The sequence below is a fragment of the Martes martes genome (genome assembly GCF_963455335.1).
Source record: "Martes martes genome assembly, chromosome: 11".
NCBI classification, from domain to species: Eukaryota; Metazoa; Chordata; class Mammalia; order Carnivora; family Mustelidae; genus Martes; species Martes martes.
Window position 1 is genome coordinate 49,755,592 of NC_137899.1, and position 19,291 is coordinate 49,774,882.

The following is a 19,291-nucleotide window of genomic DNA, read 5'->3' on the forward strand; positions in this document are numbered from 1 at the left end:
ATCCCTTTTGTCCCTTCTTCCTGCAGACAGTTCTGTGGCCTCTTTGGCTCCCAATTGTTTCTCTACCCTTCCTACCTTCTCTGATATGGCATCTTCTCTACATTTAGCTGTGCAGAGTCTGTTCTGCCAGTCTTTGGGTTGTTTTTCTGAATTATTTACACTGATATGGGTGTAGTTGTATTTGTGGGATGAAGTGAGCTTAGGATCCTCCTACCCCACTATCTTCCCCGGCAGTTGTCACATATCTTGATATGGTGCATTATTCTGGAGTGTGAAAAATGCTGAAGCACCAAACAAAAGGTAAATATTCAAAAACTAAATATTCATTTGGAATATTTGGAAAGATACCTATAAGGACGAACAAAGGAACTCTGAAATCATAGACCTTTCTTTCAAGTAGCAAACATATTTCTAAAAATAACATAGAATCAATACATTGCATTGGAAACAGAATTAGTTAAAGACTTCATTTTTTAGAGTAGTTTTAAGTTCACAGCAAAAATTGAGAAGAAGGTACAGAGATATCCTATGTACCCTCTGCCCTCACACATTAATGGCCTTCCCCATTATCAATTTAACTCACCAGAGTGATTCAGATTCATTTGGTACAGCTGATGTAACTACACTGACAAATTCTTCTAAATTTCAGAGTTTACATTAGGGTTCACTCTTGATGATAAAAATGTATGAATTTGGGTAAATGTATAATGACATAAATCCATCATTATTTTTTTCCCATTTCTTTTCAGTATTCCAAGATTCATTGCTCATGCACCACACCCAGTGCTCCATGCAATACGTGCCTTCCTTAATACCCAGCACCAGGCTCACCCAACCCCCACCCCCCTCCCTTCCAAAACCCTCAGTTTGTTTCTCAGAGTCCACAGTCTCTCATGGTTTGTCTCCCCCTCTGATTTCCGCCATCTCACTTCTCCTCTCCATCTCCCAATGTCCTCCGTGTTATTCCTCACACTCCACAAGTAAGTAAAACCTTATGATACTTGACTCTCTCTGCTTGACTTATTTCACTCAGCGTGATCTCTTCCAGTCCCGTCATGTTGATATACAAGTTGGGCGGTCATCCTTTCTGATGGAGGCATAATACTCCATTGTATATATGGACCATATCTTCTTTATCCATTCGTCCATCGAAGGGCATCTAGGTTCTTTCCACAGTTTGGCGACTGTGGCCATTGCTTCTATGAACATTGGGGTACAGATGGCCCTTCTTTTCACTACATCTGTATCTTTAGGGTAAATACCCTGTAGTGCAAGTGCAGGGTCACAGGGCAGCCCTATTTTTAATTTCTTAAGGAATCTCCACACTGTTTTCCAAAGTGGCTGCACCACCTTGCATTCCCACCAACAGCGGAAGAGGGTTCCCCTTTCTCCACATCCTCTCCAACACTTGTTGTTTACCGTCTTGTTAATTTTGGCCATTCTAACTGATGTAAGGTGGTATGTCAATGTGGTTTTGATTTGAATCTCCCTGATGGCTAATGATGATGAACATTTTTTCATGTGTCTGTGAGCCATTTGTATGTCTTCTTGGAGAAGTGTCCGTTATGTCTTCTTCCCATTTTTTGACATGATCACCTGTTTTGTGTGTGTCGAGTTTGAGGAATTCTTTATAGATCTTGGATATCAGCCCTTTGTCTGTAGTGTCATTTGTGAATATCTTCTCCCATTCCGTGGGTTGCCTCCTTGTTTTGTTGACTATTTCCTTTGCTGTGCAGAAGCTTTTGTTCTTGATGAAGTCCCAAAAGTTCATTTTCACTTTTGTTTTCTTTGCCTTTGGAGACGTGTCTTGAAAGAAGTTGCTGTGGCCGATGTCAAAGAGGCTACTGCCTGTGTTCTCTCTTCTAGGATTTTGATAGATTCCTGCCTCACATTGAGGTCTTTTATCCATTTTGAGTTTATCTTTGTGTACGGTGTAAGAGAATGGTCGTGTTTCATTCTTCTATATGTAGCTGTCCAATTTTCCCAGCACCATTTATTGAAGAGACTTTTTTCCACTGGATATTTTTTCCTGCTTTGTTGAAGGTTAGTTGACCATAGAGTTGCGGGTCCATATCTGGGCTCTATACTCTGTCCCACTGGTCTATGTGTCTGTTTTTGTGCCAGTACCATGCTGTCTTGGTGATCACAGCTTTGTAGTAAAGCTTGAAATCAGGCAACGTGATGCCCCCGGTTTTGCTTTTCTTTTTCAACATTTCCTTAGCAATTCAGGGTCTCTTCTGGTTCCATACAACTTTTAGGACTGTTTGTTCAAGCTCCTTGAAAAATGCTGGTGGAATTTTTATTGGGATGACAGTTTTGTGGAGATTCAATGAAAAATGCTTGAAGAGTGCACGAGCCATGTAGAAATGAATGAGTGAATGAATTAATTAATGAATATGCCAACAATGAGAAAGTAAGATGGAGGCTTATGTGGAGATTTAGAGGTGTTTAAAATGGGCAGAGGAGAGAAAAACTTAAGTTTAGGGTGGTCTTCAGTATTGTATTGCTGTGATGCTCAATTAAATATGATCTGGAAAAAGCACATTTTATCCCAAGTAATTTTGTTCAAAGGGAGAATTTGTAAAATTCTCTTCCTGGATGTATATGATATCTTAGCAAACAAAACATTTGAGCACTGCCATTCTAAGCCATGAAAAGCCAAATTAAGTAGAATTCTATCCTTTTTCATTTATTAAACAATTTTAATTGTGACTGAATTTAATGTTATATATTAAAATAGCACAATGAGAAAAACTGCTCTGTGAATTACTAAGAGAATAAGGGAAGATTCCTGGAAATATTATCAATTAACTTAGAGACTTTTTTACTGTTATAAACTTTTTATGCCTGCATTAATTTTTTCAATAAATATTTGATGATCACCTATTTTATTCTAACCCTGTACTAGGCACTAGAGATAGATTTGTCAATAACAGATCTGGCCACTGACTGTACATTCTACTATGAATGACAGATATTAATAATTGGTTATAATAATAATAGGGGAAGTACAAAGATGATTATAGTCAGAATGTCTATAATAGTCAGAATAGTCAAGATGATTTTGTCAGAAACTGACAAAAGAAACCCCGTCCTCATTGTCACTAACTCTTAAATTTCCATATTTCTGAATATACTGATTAATTTTTCTCAAAGCAATGTAGATAAAAAGCAAATGGGGTTTTAAGATGCAGATGATGCTAGTAATAGTGTTAATAGCAATATCAATAATTAAAAGTAAACTATTATTGAAAACCATTGGAGAATTTTTTAAAAAAGATTCTGGAGTCAGGTTATCTGAATTCAGTTCCTAGTGTTGCCACTTATTTACTGAGATTTGGGACAAGTTAATCTGTCTTAATTTCTTCATCTAATAAATGGGGCTAATACTATACACATGACAGGGTTTTTTTGTTTTTTTGGTTTTTTTTGACAGAGATCACAAGTAAGCAGAGAGGCAGGCAGAGAGAGACGAGGAAGCAGGCTCCCCGCTGAGCACAGAGCCCAATGCGGGGCTCAATTCCAGGAACCTGGGATCACGACCCGAGCCGAAGGCAGAGGCTCTAACCCACTGAGCCACCCAGGCGCCCCACGATAGGGTTTTTATAAAACTTACATGAGCATTAAGTTTGGAAAATGATTTGTACATTGTAAACACTATTTGAGTATTAATAATATTATTAAATTAATGTTTATTACACTACTAGGTGCTAGATGAGGAGCTTTATATTAATAATACATCATATTTTATTATTTGCTTCCCAGAACAGCCCTATGAGCTAGGTAGGCATTCATTGTACATCGGATGTTAGGTGAGAAGCTACTGTATCCTAGGAATTCTTTTTTTTTTTTTAATATATATTAGGAATTCTAATCATGGGGGATATAATAGTGAAAAATGCCACTTCCTTTGTGAAGTTTGCATTCTAATAGGGAAGGAAATCAGGTGTAAAACATAGTAATATAATGCCAGGTAGTGACGAGTGCTATGGGATAGAGGGTGATGGGTACAGGAGTCTAGTAAATCCTCTATTGGGACTTATAAGGGGTGATAGGTGGCATTTTAGTAGAAACTTTAAGGAGGCAAAGAAAGCATGCTAGTAATATCTGAGGAAATAGAGTTCTACGCAGAGGAACCTGCTGGTTCAAAGTACCTGAGGAAGGAATATGCTGGGCAAATTTGAGAAATACCAAGAAATATTGGGGAACTAGAGAAAAAGGATTGAGGAGTTAGTCAGGATTTTGGTCATATAGGATCCTGTAGACTGGCAGTAATAAAACTCTAAGTCATTCCTCAGCTATACTCCCCACTTTGCCCTACAGCCTATTTATTATGGATGTAATGTGAAACCAGGAAGATTTTTAGGAGAGGAATAACATTTATTTATTAATGTAACAAATACTCATTGAAGACCTACTTTACACTTTCACTTTCATTGGCACATGTAATACTCAGTCAAATCCAAAACAGTCTTACGAAGGTTACTAATACAATGCCAGGATGTGATGTATGCAGTAAAATTAAGAAAGCAGGTTAGGAGAAATAGAAAGTGTCAGATAGGTTTGGGTATTACAGTTTTATATAGATGACCCTAAATATTTGTGTGATAAAGTGACTTTTGAGCAACAGACCTAAAGCTTCTTAAGAGAATGAATCATACGGTTCTGGGAAAAGAGAGTATCTGGCAGATAGAATAGGAAGTGCAAAGGCTCTGAGGCAGAGAATACATGGCATATTTGAGGAAATGTGAGGTGGTCACTGTGGCTGGAGGTATATGCAAGAGGATTAAAGTTGTAAGTGATAAGAGGTATCACAAATGTGAGGCAGTGTGGGCAGGTCATGCAAGAACTCAAATTAGTATAAAAATGTGGATTTTATTCAGTGTGAATTGAGAAGTCACAGTATAATTTATCTTTTCAAATCATTGCTGTAGTTCAGTGAATTTGAAATCTTCTATAGCAATTCACCATTAAGTTTCTTACTCTTTTTTAGTAATTTTTATTTCATTAAAAAATTCTGTTTCATCATAGCTAATGTTATAACAGGAAAAGGAAATATGAGGTATACAATCTGAGAAGGAAGAAATAAAACTGTCTTTGTTTACAGGTGGGATGATTGTATATGTAGAAAATCCAAAGTAATCAACAATAACAACAAAAATCTTGGAAATAATAAGCAATTATAATAAGATTGCAGGATATAAGGTTAACATATAAGAGTCAGTAGTTTCCCTATAATGGCAATGAATAAGTGAAATTTGAAGCTAAAAACATAATACCATTGGGGCACCTGGGTGGCTCAGTCGGTGAAGTGTCCAACACTTGACTTCTGTTCAGGTCATGATCTGAGGGTTGTGAGATCAAGCCCCATGTCAGGCTCTGTGCTTGGCACGGAGCCTGCTTTAGATCCTCTCTCTTCCTCTCCGTCTCCCCTACTACCTGTGCGCGTGCACTCTCTCTCTCCCTCAAAAAAAATATATATTAGTATCCAAAAAATTAAAATATGTATAAATCTGAGACATGTACAAGATCTATGTAAGGAACAGTTAAAAACTACTGAATGCAATAAAGGAACTAAATAAATGGAGAGATATTCAATAATCATAAACAGAAAGATCTGATATTATCAAGCCATCAGTTCTTCCCAATTTGATCTATAGATTCAGTGCCTTCCCTATCAAAATCACGGAAAATTATTTTGTGGATACTAACAGACTGCTTCTTAAATTTATAAAGAGGCAAAATACCCAGAATGGCCAACATAATATTGAAGGAAGATAACAAAATTGAAGGTCTGACTCTAATTTTTTTTAAAGATTTTATTTATTTATTTGACAGACAGAGATCACAAGTAGGCAGAGAGGCAGGCAGAAGTGGGGAGGGGAAGCAGGCAGGGAGCCTGATGTGGGGCTCGATCCCAGGACCCTGACATCATGACCTGAGCTGAAGGCAGAAGCTTAACCCACTGAGCCACCCAGGCACCCCGACTCTACTTAATTTTAAGACTGACTACAGAGCTACAGTAATCAAGACAGTGTGGTATTGGTGAAAGAATAGCTGGATAGATTCTGGATCAGAATACATAGTGCAAAAATAGACTCACATAAATATAGCCAGCTGATGGCTGACAAAGGAGCAAAGGGAATACAATGGGGTCAAGATCGTCTTTTCAACACATAGTACTAGAACTGTTGAACATCCACATGCAAAAAGCAATCTAGACACAGACTTTGAATTCACAAAAATTCACTCCAAATGTATCACAGACCTAAATGTAAAGTGTAAAACTATAAAACTACTAGAAGATATCTCCTAGAAGATAATATAGGAGAAAACATAGATGACCTTGGGTATGGCAAGGGCTTTCTAGATATGATACCACAGGCCTCATCCATGAAAGACTTGGCAAGCTGTACTTTATTAAAATTGAAAACTTCTGCTCTGTGAAAGACAATGTCAAGAGGGTGAGAAGAAAAGCCAGACTAGGAAAAACATATTCAGAAGGTGTATTTAATGTGGGACTATTATCCAAAGTACACAAAGAACTATTAAAAATCAACAGTAAGAAAACAACAACCAAAGTGAAAGATATGCACTTGAATGCAATACACACGTCACCAAAGAATAACAGATGTCAAATAAGCATATGAATAGATGCTGCACATCATGTAATCAGGGAAATGCAACTTACACAATAGTGAGATGCCACTACACATCTATCAGAATGGCCCAAATCTGGAAGGAACATTTATGACATCAACTACTGGCCAGGATGTGGAACAATAGGGAGTCTCATTATTGCTGATGGAATGTAAAATGGTATAGCTACTTTAGAAGATAATTTTTCAGTTTCTTAGAAAACTAAATACTCTAACCCTATGATCCAGCAGTTGCACTGCTTGGTATTTACGCAAAGGATTTGAAAAATCATGTTCACACAAAAACTTGTACACAGGTGTTTAGAGCAGCTTTATTCAAATGTGCCAAAACCTGGAAGCAACCAAGATATCATTCAGTAGGTGAAAGGGTATGTAAACTGTGGTACACCCAGGCAATGGAATATTGTTCAGTGCTAGATAGAAATGAGCTATCAGGCCATAAAAGACATGGAGGAAACAAATACAGAATTTTAAGTGGAAGAATCCAATATGAAAAGTCTATATACTCTATAGACAACCTAAAAAAGGCAAAACTATGAAGACAATGAATACATCAGTGGTTGTCGAACTTTAGGGGAGAAAGTGGAGTGAATGGTAGGGACACAGAATTTTTAGTGAAAATACTCTGTATGATAGAATAATGATGGATTAGTAGAGAGCCAGATATGAACCTGCAACTCTATGGTCAACTAACCTTCAACAAAGCAGGAAAAAATATCCAGTGGAAAAAAGTCTCTTCAATAAATGGTGCTGGGAAAATTGGACAGCTACATATAGAAGAATGAAACACGACCATTCTCTTACACCGTACACAAAGATAAACTCAAAATGGATAAAAGACCTCAATGTGAGGCAGGAATCTATCAAAATCCTAGAAGAGAGAACACAGGCAGTAGCCTCTTTGACATCGGCCACAGCAACTTCTTTCAAGACACGTCTCCAAAGGCAAAGAAAACAAAAGTGAAAATGAACTTTTGGGACTTCATCAAGAACAAAAGCTTCTGCACAGCAAAGGAAATAGTCAACAAAACAAGGAGGCAACCCACGGAATGGGAGAAGATATTCACAAATGACACTACAGACAAAGGGCTGATATCCAAGATCTATAAAGAATTCCTCAAACTCGACACACACAAAACAGGTGATCATGTCAAAAAATGGGAAGAAGACATAACGGACACTTCTCCAAGAAGACATACAAATGGCTCACAGACACATGAAAAAATGTTCATCATCATTAGCCATCAGGGAGATTCAAATCAAAACCACATTGACATACCACCTTACATCAGTTAGAATGGCCAAAATTAACAAGACGGTAAACAACAAGTGTTGGAGAGGATGTGGAGAAAGGGGAACCCTCTTCCGCTGTTGGTGGGAATGCAAGGTGGTGCAGCCACTTTGGAAAACAGTGTGGAGATTCCTTAAGAAATTAAAAATAGGGCTGCCCTGTGACCCTGCACTTGCACTACAGGGTATTTACCCTAAAGATACAGATGTAGTGAAAAGAAGGGCCATCTGTACCCCAATGTTCATAGAAGCAATGGCCACAGTCGCCAAACTGTGGAAAGAACCTAGATGCCCTTCGATGGACGAATGGATAAAGAAGATATGGTCCATATATACAATGGAGTATTATGCCTCCATCAGAAAGGATGACCGCCCAACTTGTATATCAACATGACGGGACTGGAAGAGATCACGCTGAGTGAAATAAGTCAAGCAGAGAGAGTCAAGTATCATAAGGTTTTACTTACTTGTGGAGTGTGAGGAATAACACGGAGGACATTGGGAGATGGAGAGGAGAAGTGAGATGGCGGAAATCAGAGGGGGAGACAAACCATGAGAGACTGTGGACTCTGAGAAACAAACTGAGGGTTTTGGAAGGGAGGGGGGTGGGGGTTGGGTGAGCCTGGTGCTGGGTATTAAGGAAGGCACGTATTGCATGGAGCACTGGGTGTGGTGCATGAGCAATGAATCTCGGAACACTGAAAAAAATAAAATAAAATTACAAAAAAAAAAGTAGAAAAGAAATGCCACAAAACTGAGAGGTAAATAAAACCAGTAAAATCTGTCTCAGAGAAGTTAATCCCAAGGTTATATGTGTGGTAAATAGTTGCACTACAGTTACATGCCTATATTTCTTGAAACAAATTTCAGTGCTCTCTCTGCTATATGAAAGACAAGTGTACTAAGTCCTGGCACTAAGTTAGCACATAGGGCACATTGTCTGTCTCAAGCAGCATCAGAAGGAGACCAAAGCTCATAAATTAATCTCTACTCCTTCTTTAACCTTTAGTTGCATTCTGATTACTCATTTCACAGCTTTTTAATCCCTGAAAAATATAACCATAGCTATCCTCTAATGCTCGCAAGTATTCTTGGACATATGTCCTGGAATTATTTCCACACTTAAGTATCAATGTTCAAAAACAGACTGATGGAGATTCTTGAGACTCTTATTCTTTAATATCAAGTATATGACTTGACTGTTTGATATCTCAATGCATTCATACTTTCAGCACCTGGATGAGGGCCCATCTTTGTTTCAAATGTGTTCTATGTATCACTTACATACAGAATCTAAGTACACCAAAGGAAGTTTAGACCATGGTTTTAACGGTGACCACAAATGCCAGTGATAAAAATAAGCTATTTTTAAGTGGAAGGCTCCTTCAAATGGGTCTTTCTGAGGGGAAATACTGGTAATCTTTCAGTACATATACATTTTTAAGTGCTCCTATGGACAAATGTTTAGTATCAGAAGCAGAGGACTGCATCTTTCATTAAAATGAACTGAGAGGAAATTGGTTGATATAGATGACATGTTTTTTAGTAGAAAGTAATGATGAGAAACTGGAGATCTTAGGTAAGTTGATGGGAATTCCAAGGCTCCCCTCATGGATGTTCTGAATGATGACGACGCCAAGGACTGAGAGAAAGTAATAAATCATGGGAAGAAGTGAGAGGAAGTACTTTAACTTAGGCCAATGTACACTGGACATCACCCTCAGTGATCCAATATGCATGAAATCACACAGTGTTTTCAAAATAGTGAAATATAATATATAGCAAAGAACTACATAAAATTAGGTATGCTCTAGTTTTTTTTAATAAAGTATCATAAACGTAGCTGAATTTAATCACCTATTCTTCAGTAGAGACCATAGTCCTCACTATCAGAAAATAAAATTATTTTTAATCAATACATCTGCTTATTTTATAAACTGGTGGAAGTGAAGATGGTCTAAATTCAACTTCTGTTAAAAATCAGAAAGGAATGAAAAAACCCTGAAGTTTAAGAAGTCACCCACAGAGGCCCACTTAATTACAATAAAACTGCAGGAATGAATGTAATTAATTACACAAAAATTATGATCACTCACCTTGTTTAGATACAGAAAGCAACAAAGAGAAACAACTATACTGTTTACTTGCCCAGTAAAAGAATAAGAGTTTGAGGGGACTTTATAGATTCTTATTATAACAATTTTACAGATGAACATCCTTATTTCAGAAATGAACTAAATTGTATTATAGCCTAAGTATGTAATCAGTGCCTCAGAATGGAATATTAAAGGTATAGTCAGGGTGAACTTCAATTTGCAACTCTATATAATATGTGGGGAGATTGGCTTTATCAGTCAGAGTCCAATCAGGAGACAAAACCCACCAGTAATTTGAAAAAGAAAAAGTTAATATAAAGAATTATTAATTGATTAAAAAAAAAGAAGTTAACTACTAAAAGAAAGAAACAGGGAGTAGTTCAGTAGTACAGAAGTAGCACCTATGAACACAGTTATTTCCTATGGAGCTGAGAGAGAATGAACAAAGCAGGCATATATAAATTTAGGAAAATCCCCTTTCCCCTCTAACTGCCAAGTCTAAGAGTCAGACATCTTTGGAGAGGTTGTGGCTACCACAGGAACTCTGGTGGAGACAGAAAGACCTGCTAGAGTATACAGACCCCAGAGGGTGTATATTACAGGCAATCCTCTGATGTGGTCCCCTGGAGGGCAGAGGATCTTACCAAAAGTTATAGGCTATAACTAAACCATGGGGTGAATACTACCAAGATCCCTGGGCACCAATCTGCTAAGTGCCACATGAAAAACAGCATTCTGGACGTGGAACAAAGTCCCTGCTGTTCTGGCTCTGTAGTATCCCTCCAATCTTTTAAGTTGACAAAGTCTAACATCAAGTGAGTTTGCAAAGGAGAAACATCTGTAGGATCTGCCTCTGGTATTTATGCTTAGTCACAAATAATAATTTCTTGGTTCTTATTTCTGAATTGCGTTAACCATTGTATCACTCTGACTTCAAACTATTCACCAAGAAATCATATTGGTGGGACTGCTTACTAATTTAACTTCTTTTCTGAACTATAGATAAAGTATAGTTTAATAACAAAAAAAAAATTGTGTAAATTTTAAGTACATAACTCAACATATTTCTTACAAGTACATACACTCATGTATAGCCACCACCCAAGACAAGGTAAAGTTCATGACCAGCATTCTGGAAAGCTCATTCTTGCTCCTGCTAAGTAGTAATCATTTACATTTTAAGTGTCCCCTTAAAAGCCTTTACTCGATTTTTTACATGGTTAGTATAACTAACAGGAAAGACAGATAAATAATGCATCCTTTTGTACTGGAGACCAAGTGTGCCAGAAGCTCCTTTAATTTAAGACCTATTTAAATTTGTCATTTTACATTTCTTTCTAATGATGTCAAGGCACTCTATAGAAATTTTTGTGTTCCTCTTCTTTTTCTGTAAGTTGACCATAATTAGCAATTCACTTCTCATCATCCCAGAGGAAAAGGGAATGAAATTTAGATAACATAAGAGACTCAAATATCCTTTTGTTCTTTTGTACAGGAATAGAAATCAAATTCAAGTTTTCGAGAATTAACTCTTTTCCATACCCTTAATGTGAGAAAATTCTACATTTATGCAAAGCAAATAACAACAACAAAACAACCACCACCACCACCCTAAAAGTAATTTAGGCTATTAAATAGATTATATACATGTAAAAATAAAAAGTATATATTGTTTCTTCAAAACTCATAGCATTTAACATATCAACAAATGTGGAATGCATTTTTAATTTATTATTTTATTGCAAATAGTGGAAAGAAAGTAACACGTTAAGTAGGAAAAGAGGGCTTTTTCTTATTATATTTTATGACAACATTAGAATTTAGAAGTCTTCAAACTTCTCAGTTACATAAATTTGACTAATTAATCAGTATGAGCATAGTAACCCAAGAGGCTCAAGAAATTTGGTATTATAAGTTTTTCTTACTCCTGTGTACTTCTAGATTTCTAAAAATCCATTTTAATATTTTACATTAGAACATAAAATTTAAAAGTCAGCTATCATATTGAAGGTTGACACATTCAACTACTAATTTATTTTTTTCCTATGAGCTTTCCTTCACAAGTCAAAAGCCTTTGAACTTAGATTAGACTTCATAGCCTCAAGGTGGTGAGTGTTTTTCCAGAAGGTTCTCAGATTTTTTTTAATGCCTGCCTCCACTGGAGTTCGTTCAAAGTTTTCTAATGGGAAGCATACTTTAAACAGTCCAGATTCCATGTATTTAATGTATTATTTTACTTTATTGCTCTTCCCTAACTGAAAGCACTTAACAATCAACATATTTTTAAAAGTTTTATACTTGGTAATATTTTTGTTGGTTCTTTGTTTCCTCTTATAATGGGCTTTTAAAAATTAAGCGAATTTGCAGATTTCCCACACAAACACATCAGTACAGGACAGTGTGGTCTTAGAAATTAAGTAATAAATGTATGCTTTCTACATTACCCATTTGCTGCATAGAAAATGAGGAAGCTTGCCAATGGGTTTATTTTACGGAGAAAACTACTATTTTGAAATAAAATACAAAGTTTACTACATGACCATACTTTATTCCTAGTCATGTTCAATTTGGGAGTATCCTCTTGCATTTATACTCAAGGAAATGATGTCAGGGGCTGACCTATTATTTTCCAAGACAAAGGTTATCACACACACACAAAATAAGTAACTTTTTTCTAGTTTGTATGTTCCCTTCAAATTGTTTTAATGAATTAACATTCTTGATAGTTTCATTATATGTACATGTTCAAAGTACTTAACAAAAATAATGCTGCATTTAAAATTTCACTGCCTTAAGCATAATGTTTGCCTATGTTGCTCCTATTTCCTTCCACCTCTTTTAGGAAGGATGTTTGGTCACCATACTCCTACACACATTGCTCGGTTATTCACCCTGATTTCAGGTCTCTTCTTGCCATCTCCCATCTAGTTTTTATTATTATTCCAGATTTCTTCCTTTTCCTTCCTTCCTCCCCACCCACTCAACCCAACCACCCACTGAAATGCTCAGTTCTACTCTTCAGTAGGTTTTCAAAATTAGCACTTTCCTCCATTTCCCTTCAGAAATGCTTTTGCATGCCTTGTTCCTCCTTAGAGACCACTTGCTCCCCTTACCTTTACAATCATTCTCCAATCTCTACTTAGCCCTACAGAGGTTTAGACTGTTTCCTGTTCTTCCACTTCCCTTTTCATAACAAAACATTTCTTTGGAATGAATGTACAGCCAAGAGTCCGAAAAAGCAGATTCAGTGAACCAGTACCGTAAGAGGGCTTTGAATTAGATGAGAAATTTTGCAAAACTATGGCAATACTGAAATGCATTACGGTTAGTGCCTAGATGATTGCATTTTCATTTGCAATGTGAAATTACTGCCAAGAACTTGACTCTAGCTTATGTATGACAGCACACATTACCTAGGATTCAGAGCTCTTCTGAATGACCACTGATAATTGTGATATGAAGTCTTGTATTATGTGAAAGAGTCTGGAGACTCTTCCAAGCATGTCATAATAAGAAAAATGGAAGGCAGTATATTAAAAAGTAATGTTACAGCCATCCCTTTCTCAACTTTTTTACAAGTTAGATACAAATGGTGTGAAAAATGTATCTCTAATAATTGCACTTTTTTTCAAAAATGACCAGATTGTTTCCACTTAAATTTCAAACTCAACTTTCACCATTAATCTTTATATGCTATAAAATAAGCCATGTTATTCATTTATTCATTCATTCAATATTTACTGAATACCTACCATGACTAAAACACAATTCAACAAGCATTATCAATAAAACCTTGATTTTCAACTTACCATGGGCCATGCGATGGAACCAGTAGTAGCCAAAATCAACTCCTAAGAAAGTTAAATACCAAGTCCATGGAGAATGCCAAGGCAAACTGATGAGCCTATAGTTCTCCCAGATATAAATGTAAGTGGTCAGTTCGATGCTCCTAGAAAACAAGCTGGAAAAATAAAATTCACACACAATGATTATACTACATTTTAAGTGTAAAACCATGTTAAAACATTTTAGGTAACATTTAAAAATTAGGGTATTCGGGTGCCTGGGTGGCTCAGTGGGTTAAAGCCTCTGCCTTCAGCTCAGGTCATGATCCCACGGTCCTGAGAGTGAGCCCTGCATCGGGCTCTCTGCTCAGTGAGGAGCCTGCTCCCCTCCCCCCCCCCCCGCCTCTCTGCCTACTTGTGATCTCTGTCTGTCAAATAAATAAATAAAATCTTTTTTTAAAAATTAGGGTATTCAAATACAAAAATAAAATTCTTTCTCTCTTCTTTTTTTTTTCTCACTGTTCTATCATACCTTTTAAAAGGCCCAATTTCACATGCTGCCTCATAGTTATCATGGATGCCAACTATTTACACTCTCAGTTTCACAGAATTTAGGATGCCATTCCTTTTTTTAATATCTCTTAAAATAATTCCATGGAAGCCATACAACATAAATATGACAAAACTACAACTTATTTTCTGTGACTTTCATTTCCACATCTTAATGAAGAGTACAATAAGGGTGCTTTTTAAAGGAAGTATAAAAGGTATAAAGTTTAAAGGGGACTGCAGAAATGCCTACTCCCTTAAAATATGTTAATCCCATAAAATTTGCCTTTAGACTAAAGTTGCTTCTGGTTAACTATTTTCTTTATTTCTCTCTATTCCCTCCTTCTTTCTTTTGCACACACACATATACACATACTTTTATGTTTTTAGATGTTATAGTTAGGATCACAAGTTGGACTTTCATAGCATTTCAATAATTCTTGTAGTAATATAAATTATAACTCTCAAGATATAAGGGAATAATGTTTTCTTAGAAATAAATTATAAAAACCTACTTAGCACAATAGGTATCATATTACACCAGAGTGCTATTATTTTTTTTTTTGAAGACTTTACTTATTTATTTGTCAGAGAGAGAGAGAGAGAGCACAAGCAAGGGGAGCAGGAGGTAGAGGGAGAAGCAGGCTCCCTGCTGAGCAAGGAGCCCGATGTGGACGGAGGGCTTGATCCCAGAACCCTGGGATCATGCCTGAGCTGAAGGCAAATGCTTAACCAACTGAGCCACGCAGGCATCCCTCAGACTGCTATTGTTGAGAAGACAAGAAACAACTGGTACTGGCGAGGATGTGGAGAAAAGGGAACCTTCGTGTAGTATTGACGGGAATGTAATTTGGTGTAGCCCCTATAAAACAAAGTAAGGAGCCTCTTCAAAAAATTAAAAATGGAAATTCCATATGATCTAGTAAGTCCATTGTTGGATACTCACCAAAGAAAATGAAAACGGTAATCTGATAACATATATGTATCCCTTTGTTTACTGCAGTTTTACTTTCAATAGAAAAGATATGGAAACAACCCAGGTGTCCATCAACAGAGAATGGATAAACATAATGTGCTATATAGGGACACCTGGGTGGCTCAGTTGGTTAAGCATCTGCCTTTGGCTCAGGTCATAATCCCAAGGTCCTGGAATCGAGCCCTGCATGGGGCTACCTGCTTAATGGGTAGTCAGGTTCTCCCTCTCCCTTTGCCCCTCCCCACTCCACCTAAGCGCTCTCTCTCACTCTGCTGTCTCTCTCAAATAAATAAGTTAAATTTTTTTTTTTATTGTGGCAAATACATACAATGGACTATTACAGCACCATAAAAAGAATGAAATCTTGCCATTTGGGACAACACAGATAGACCTAGAGGGGACAATGCTTAATGAGTTAGATAGAGAAAGACAAATACTACATTATTTTGCTTATATGTGGAATCTAAAAAACAAAATAAACAAAAAATTTTAAAAAGATTCATAAATACAGAAAACAAACCAGTGGTTGCCAGCAGCAGTAGTTGGGGGGTGAGGCGGTGGGGGGTGAAATAGGTGAAGGTAAAGGGGATTGAGAGGTATAAACTTCCAGTTATAAAATAAATAAGTCAGGGGGATGAAAACTACAGCATAGGAAATAGTCGATAATACTGTAATAACTGTATGGAGATAGACGGTAACTACACTTTCACGGTAGGCACTGCATAACGTACAGAACTACACAATCACTATGTGATACACCTGAAGCAAATATAAAACACTATATGTCAACTAGACATCTATTTTAAAACATCTTTTTTAGGGATGCCTGGGTGGCTCAGTTGGTTAAGCGTCTGCCTTCGGCTCGGCTTATAATCCCACAGTGCTGGAATGGAGCCCTGCACTGGGCTCCCTGCTCAGTGGAGTCTGCTTCTCCCACTCCCTCTGCCTCTCCCCTCTACTTATTCTATCTCTTGCATACTCTCTCTCTCAAATAAATTAAATCTTTAAAAAAATTTTTCAAAACTAGTTAAAAGAAGTAATTGTTTTTAAAATGCAGACACCAGAATATGTATTATCACCTATGCTACCAAGTTTCTATACATTATTATTTCAAGAACTTCCTCAAAAATACATCATATACTTCACTTTTATTAAGTGTAGCATTTTCTCTTGAAATTATCTGTGATCAAATTTAAGTTTAAACTAAAAATAATCATTCCTTTATCACTTCTATAAGTTTGGTTGAATGGACTTTTTCTTTTTCTTTTATATTTATCATTAATATGTAAAATAGGGCGCCTGGGTGGCTCAGTTGGTTAAGCAACTGCCTTCAGCTCAGGTCATGATCCCCGAGTCCCTGGATCGAGTCCCACATCGGGCTCCCAGCTCCACAGGGAGTCTGCTTCTCCCTCTGACCTTCTCGCCTCTCAGCTCTCTCTCACTATCTCTCTCTCAAATAAATAAATAAAATCTTTTTTTAAAAATGTAAAATAAATTAATCATTCTATTTAATAAAGATTCATTTATAAACCATGAACAAATGATAAAATTGTTAAACATTCTAATTTTAAATAAAAGCTAAAGAAGAAATTCAAATTAGTCTATTATTACAATTCACCATTTTAGAAGTATTGCCCTCTACACAGTGAGTATCTATGAATCAGCATGTAACTGAGTCTTTTGAAGTTATGGGCCTTTAATTTTAATCTACTTTTGACCTTATGATATGACTATAACTATGATTTAATAATGTTAAAATTGTCTCATGTGTTGACTGCTTCAAGTTATTAATCTGTAACATAAAATGCTGTGTTACTTCACAATAGCAATACAAATAATGAATAGAAATGTCAAATGCCTACATTTTTGAAAAGGACTACACATTATCAGATCTTAAAACCCAATTTTCAATTTTTTATAATTGCTGGTTCTTAAACTGGCCCCTCTATATGGAGAGTAAAGAGAAACCAAAGAAAGAGGCAAACCACTCCAGAATGGTGGTTGGTAGTTTTAATAAGCAAGGAAACTTACACAGAAGGCTGAGCTTGGGCAGCCTCAAGGTAAGTAGATCTCTATACCTGCCTGCTAGTCATATATTCAGACCAGATGATCTCAACACCTTACTCTCTCTTAGGCTTCATCCTTAAAACAGCAGCTAGTAAGGGAAGAGTAGCAGAATATACATTCCAAGGACAGGGGAGAAGGTAAGGAGACTCTGATTGCCTGAGTCCAAGTACGAGGGTCATCCAGTGGACACATTCTCTCAATAATCTTGTCCAACAATTATATGGCTAGAAAGAGCAGTTTTGTCCCTGAGTGTGAGTCTTGACCAAAGGGAAATGCCTAGGCAGAACTCCTGTCACAACCCAGACCATGCCCTGGATATTTCAGAATCCCTATCAAAAGGGCTCTGAGCTGTTTGTAGAACCTGCATGGGCCTCCTTCCTGGTCCAGTCCTCCACAGAGCCAACCTATGCAGGTGTGTAAACTAGACATGACAAGGTAATCCTTGGTTTTTAGATATGCAGACAGAACTAGGACAAGCATTCTGGGATGTTCACATATAAGTGTTTGGGGTCTGTCATGAGACAGAACAGGCTATGGGCCAGAGGCTCCCACACTGTTCTGGAACTCTGAGGAATCCAATTTGTTATCCATGTTATTTATTATTGTCTTTATGGCAAATTATGCTCAGAGACTGTCTTTGCTAATAATTTATTTAAGGCAGGTTACTGTGGGAATTATAATTTATAATAATAATATTTCACAAGCCAGTAGCATACAGGATCATGCCTCTTAGTAAGTCAATAAAGAAATAAAAACTCCAAACCAGGGACGGATTAATTAGACCTATTGTTTTAAGCAAAGGGGAGATGGAAGAAAGAAAGTCCAGATTTAGTGAACCCTTTCTATGGGTTGGTTCTTGGAAGAATGAGCAGAGACAACCAAGAGCTGATGTCTAGCTGCCAGCACAAATTCAAAATCCCTGTTGCTAGGGCACAGGGCTGGCAGAACAAAGGCACCAGTGTTGGTAGGCAAGATGATTTCTCTCATGGGGCCGCCGCAGTTTCTACCACTGCCAGCAAAGAGTAGCCTCACCATGGCAGGAGCAAATGTCCCATGGTCTTCAGTGAGAGATTTAGGGTCAGCAAAGAGTAGCCTTGTGCAAGCTAAACTTTTTCTTTATGTTCTCCTTCTTATTTCTCCTTTCTCCTTCTTAAAGGACTTTATTTAAGTCCTCACAAATTCCTGATAAAGTTTAAATATCTGTTATATTACATGTTTATATTAAAAGCACTCAGTAGCACAGCAATTATAATGACACTGTCCTGACAAGGCTTCCTCAATGTAAAGAAATTTACTCTTGTATCAAAGCAACTTCACTTGAGTGAAGTTAAAAAGCAGATTTGCAATCATGACAAACTAATACACAACAAGGTAGGGGACAGAACAAATTTTATCCTAAAGCATGTCAGCTTGGTTGGCAACTTTTACATATTTAGACAAGGGCTTCTTAACAGTGTCATTGCTGACATTTATTCAAGATTGTTCTTTGTTGTTGGGGCCTGTTCGCTGGAATTACTCCAATTATGAAATCTTAAAATTGCTCCCTATTATCCATTAATAGAGGATTAACCATATAAAATTCAACTTTTAGGTAAAAAAAAAACAGTGAATAATATCAATTTTGTTTGGTTAAATCTAATAATTTTTTCTAAAATAGGGATTCTAAACTTTGGTATTATTCCCATTTGGGCCACATAATTCTTTGTTGTGAAGGCTTGTCCTGTGAATTGTGGAATGCTCAACAGCATCCCTGGGTCTCCATTTTTTTTTTTTTTTTAAGATTTATTTATTTTAGAGAGAGGGAGAGGGAGAAAGAAAGGGAGTGGGGAGGGGCAGAGGGATAGGGAGAGAAAGAAGTCCAAGCAGACT

The 19,291-nt window shown here is 36.9% G+C and overlaps 1 protein-coding gene across 1 annotated transcript in view; it reads right to left on the reverse strand.

Annotated features, from left to right (window-relative positions):
* The window catches only part of AGMO (alkylglycerol monooxygenase), a 204,718-nt gene that overhangs the window by 176,471 nt on the left and 8,956 nt on the right, over window positions 1–19,291 (reverse strand). Inside the window, exon 3 of the mRNA XM_080819132.1 lies at window positions 13,855–14,006. Within this exon, the coding sequence (XP_080675258.1) occupies window positions 13,855–14,006 (152 nt within the window). The remainder of the gene's footprint in view (window positions 1–13,854; window positions 14,007–19,291) is intronic.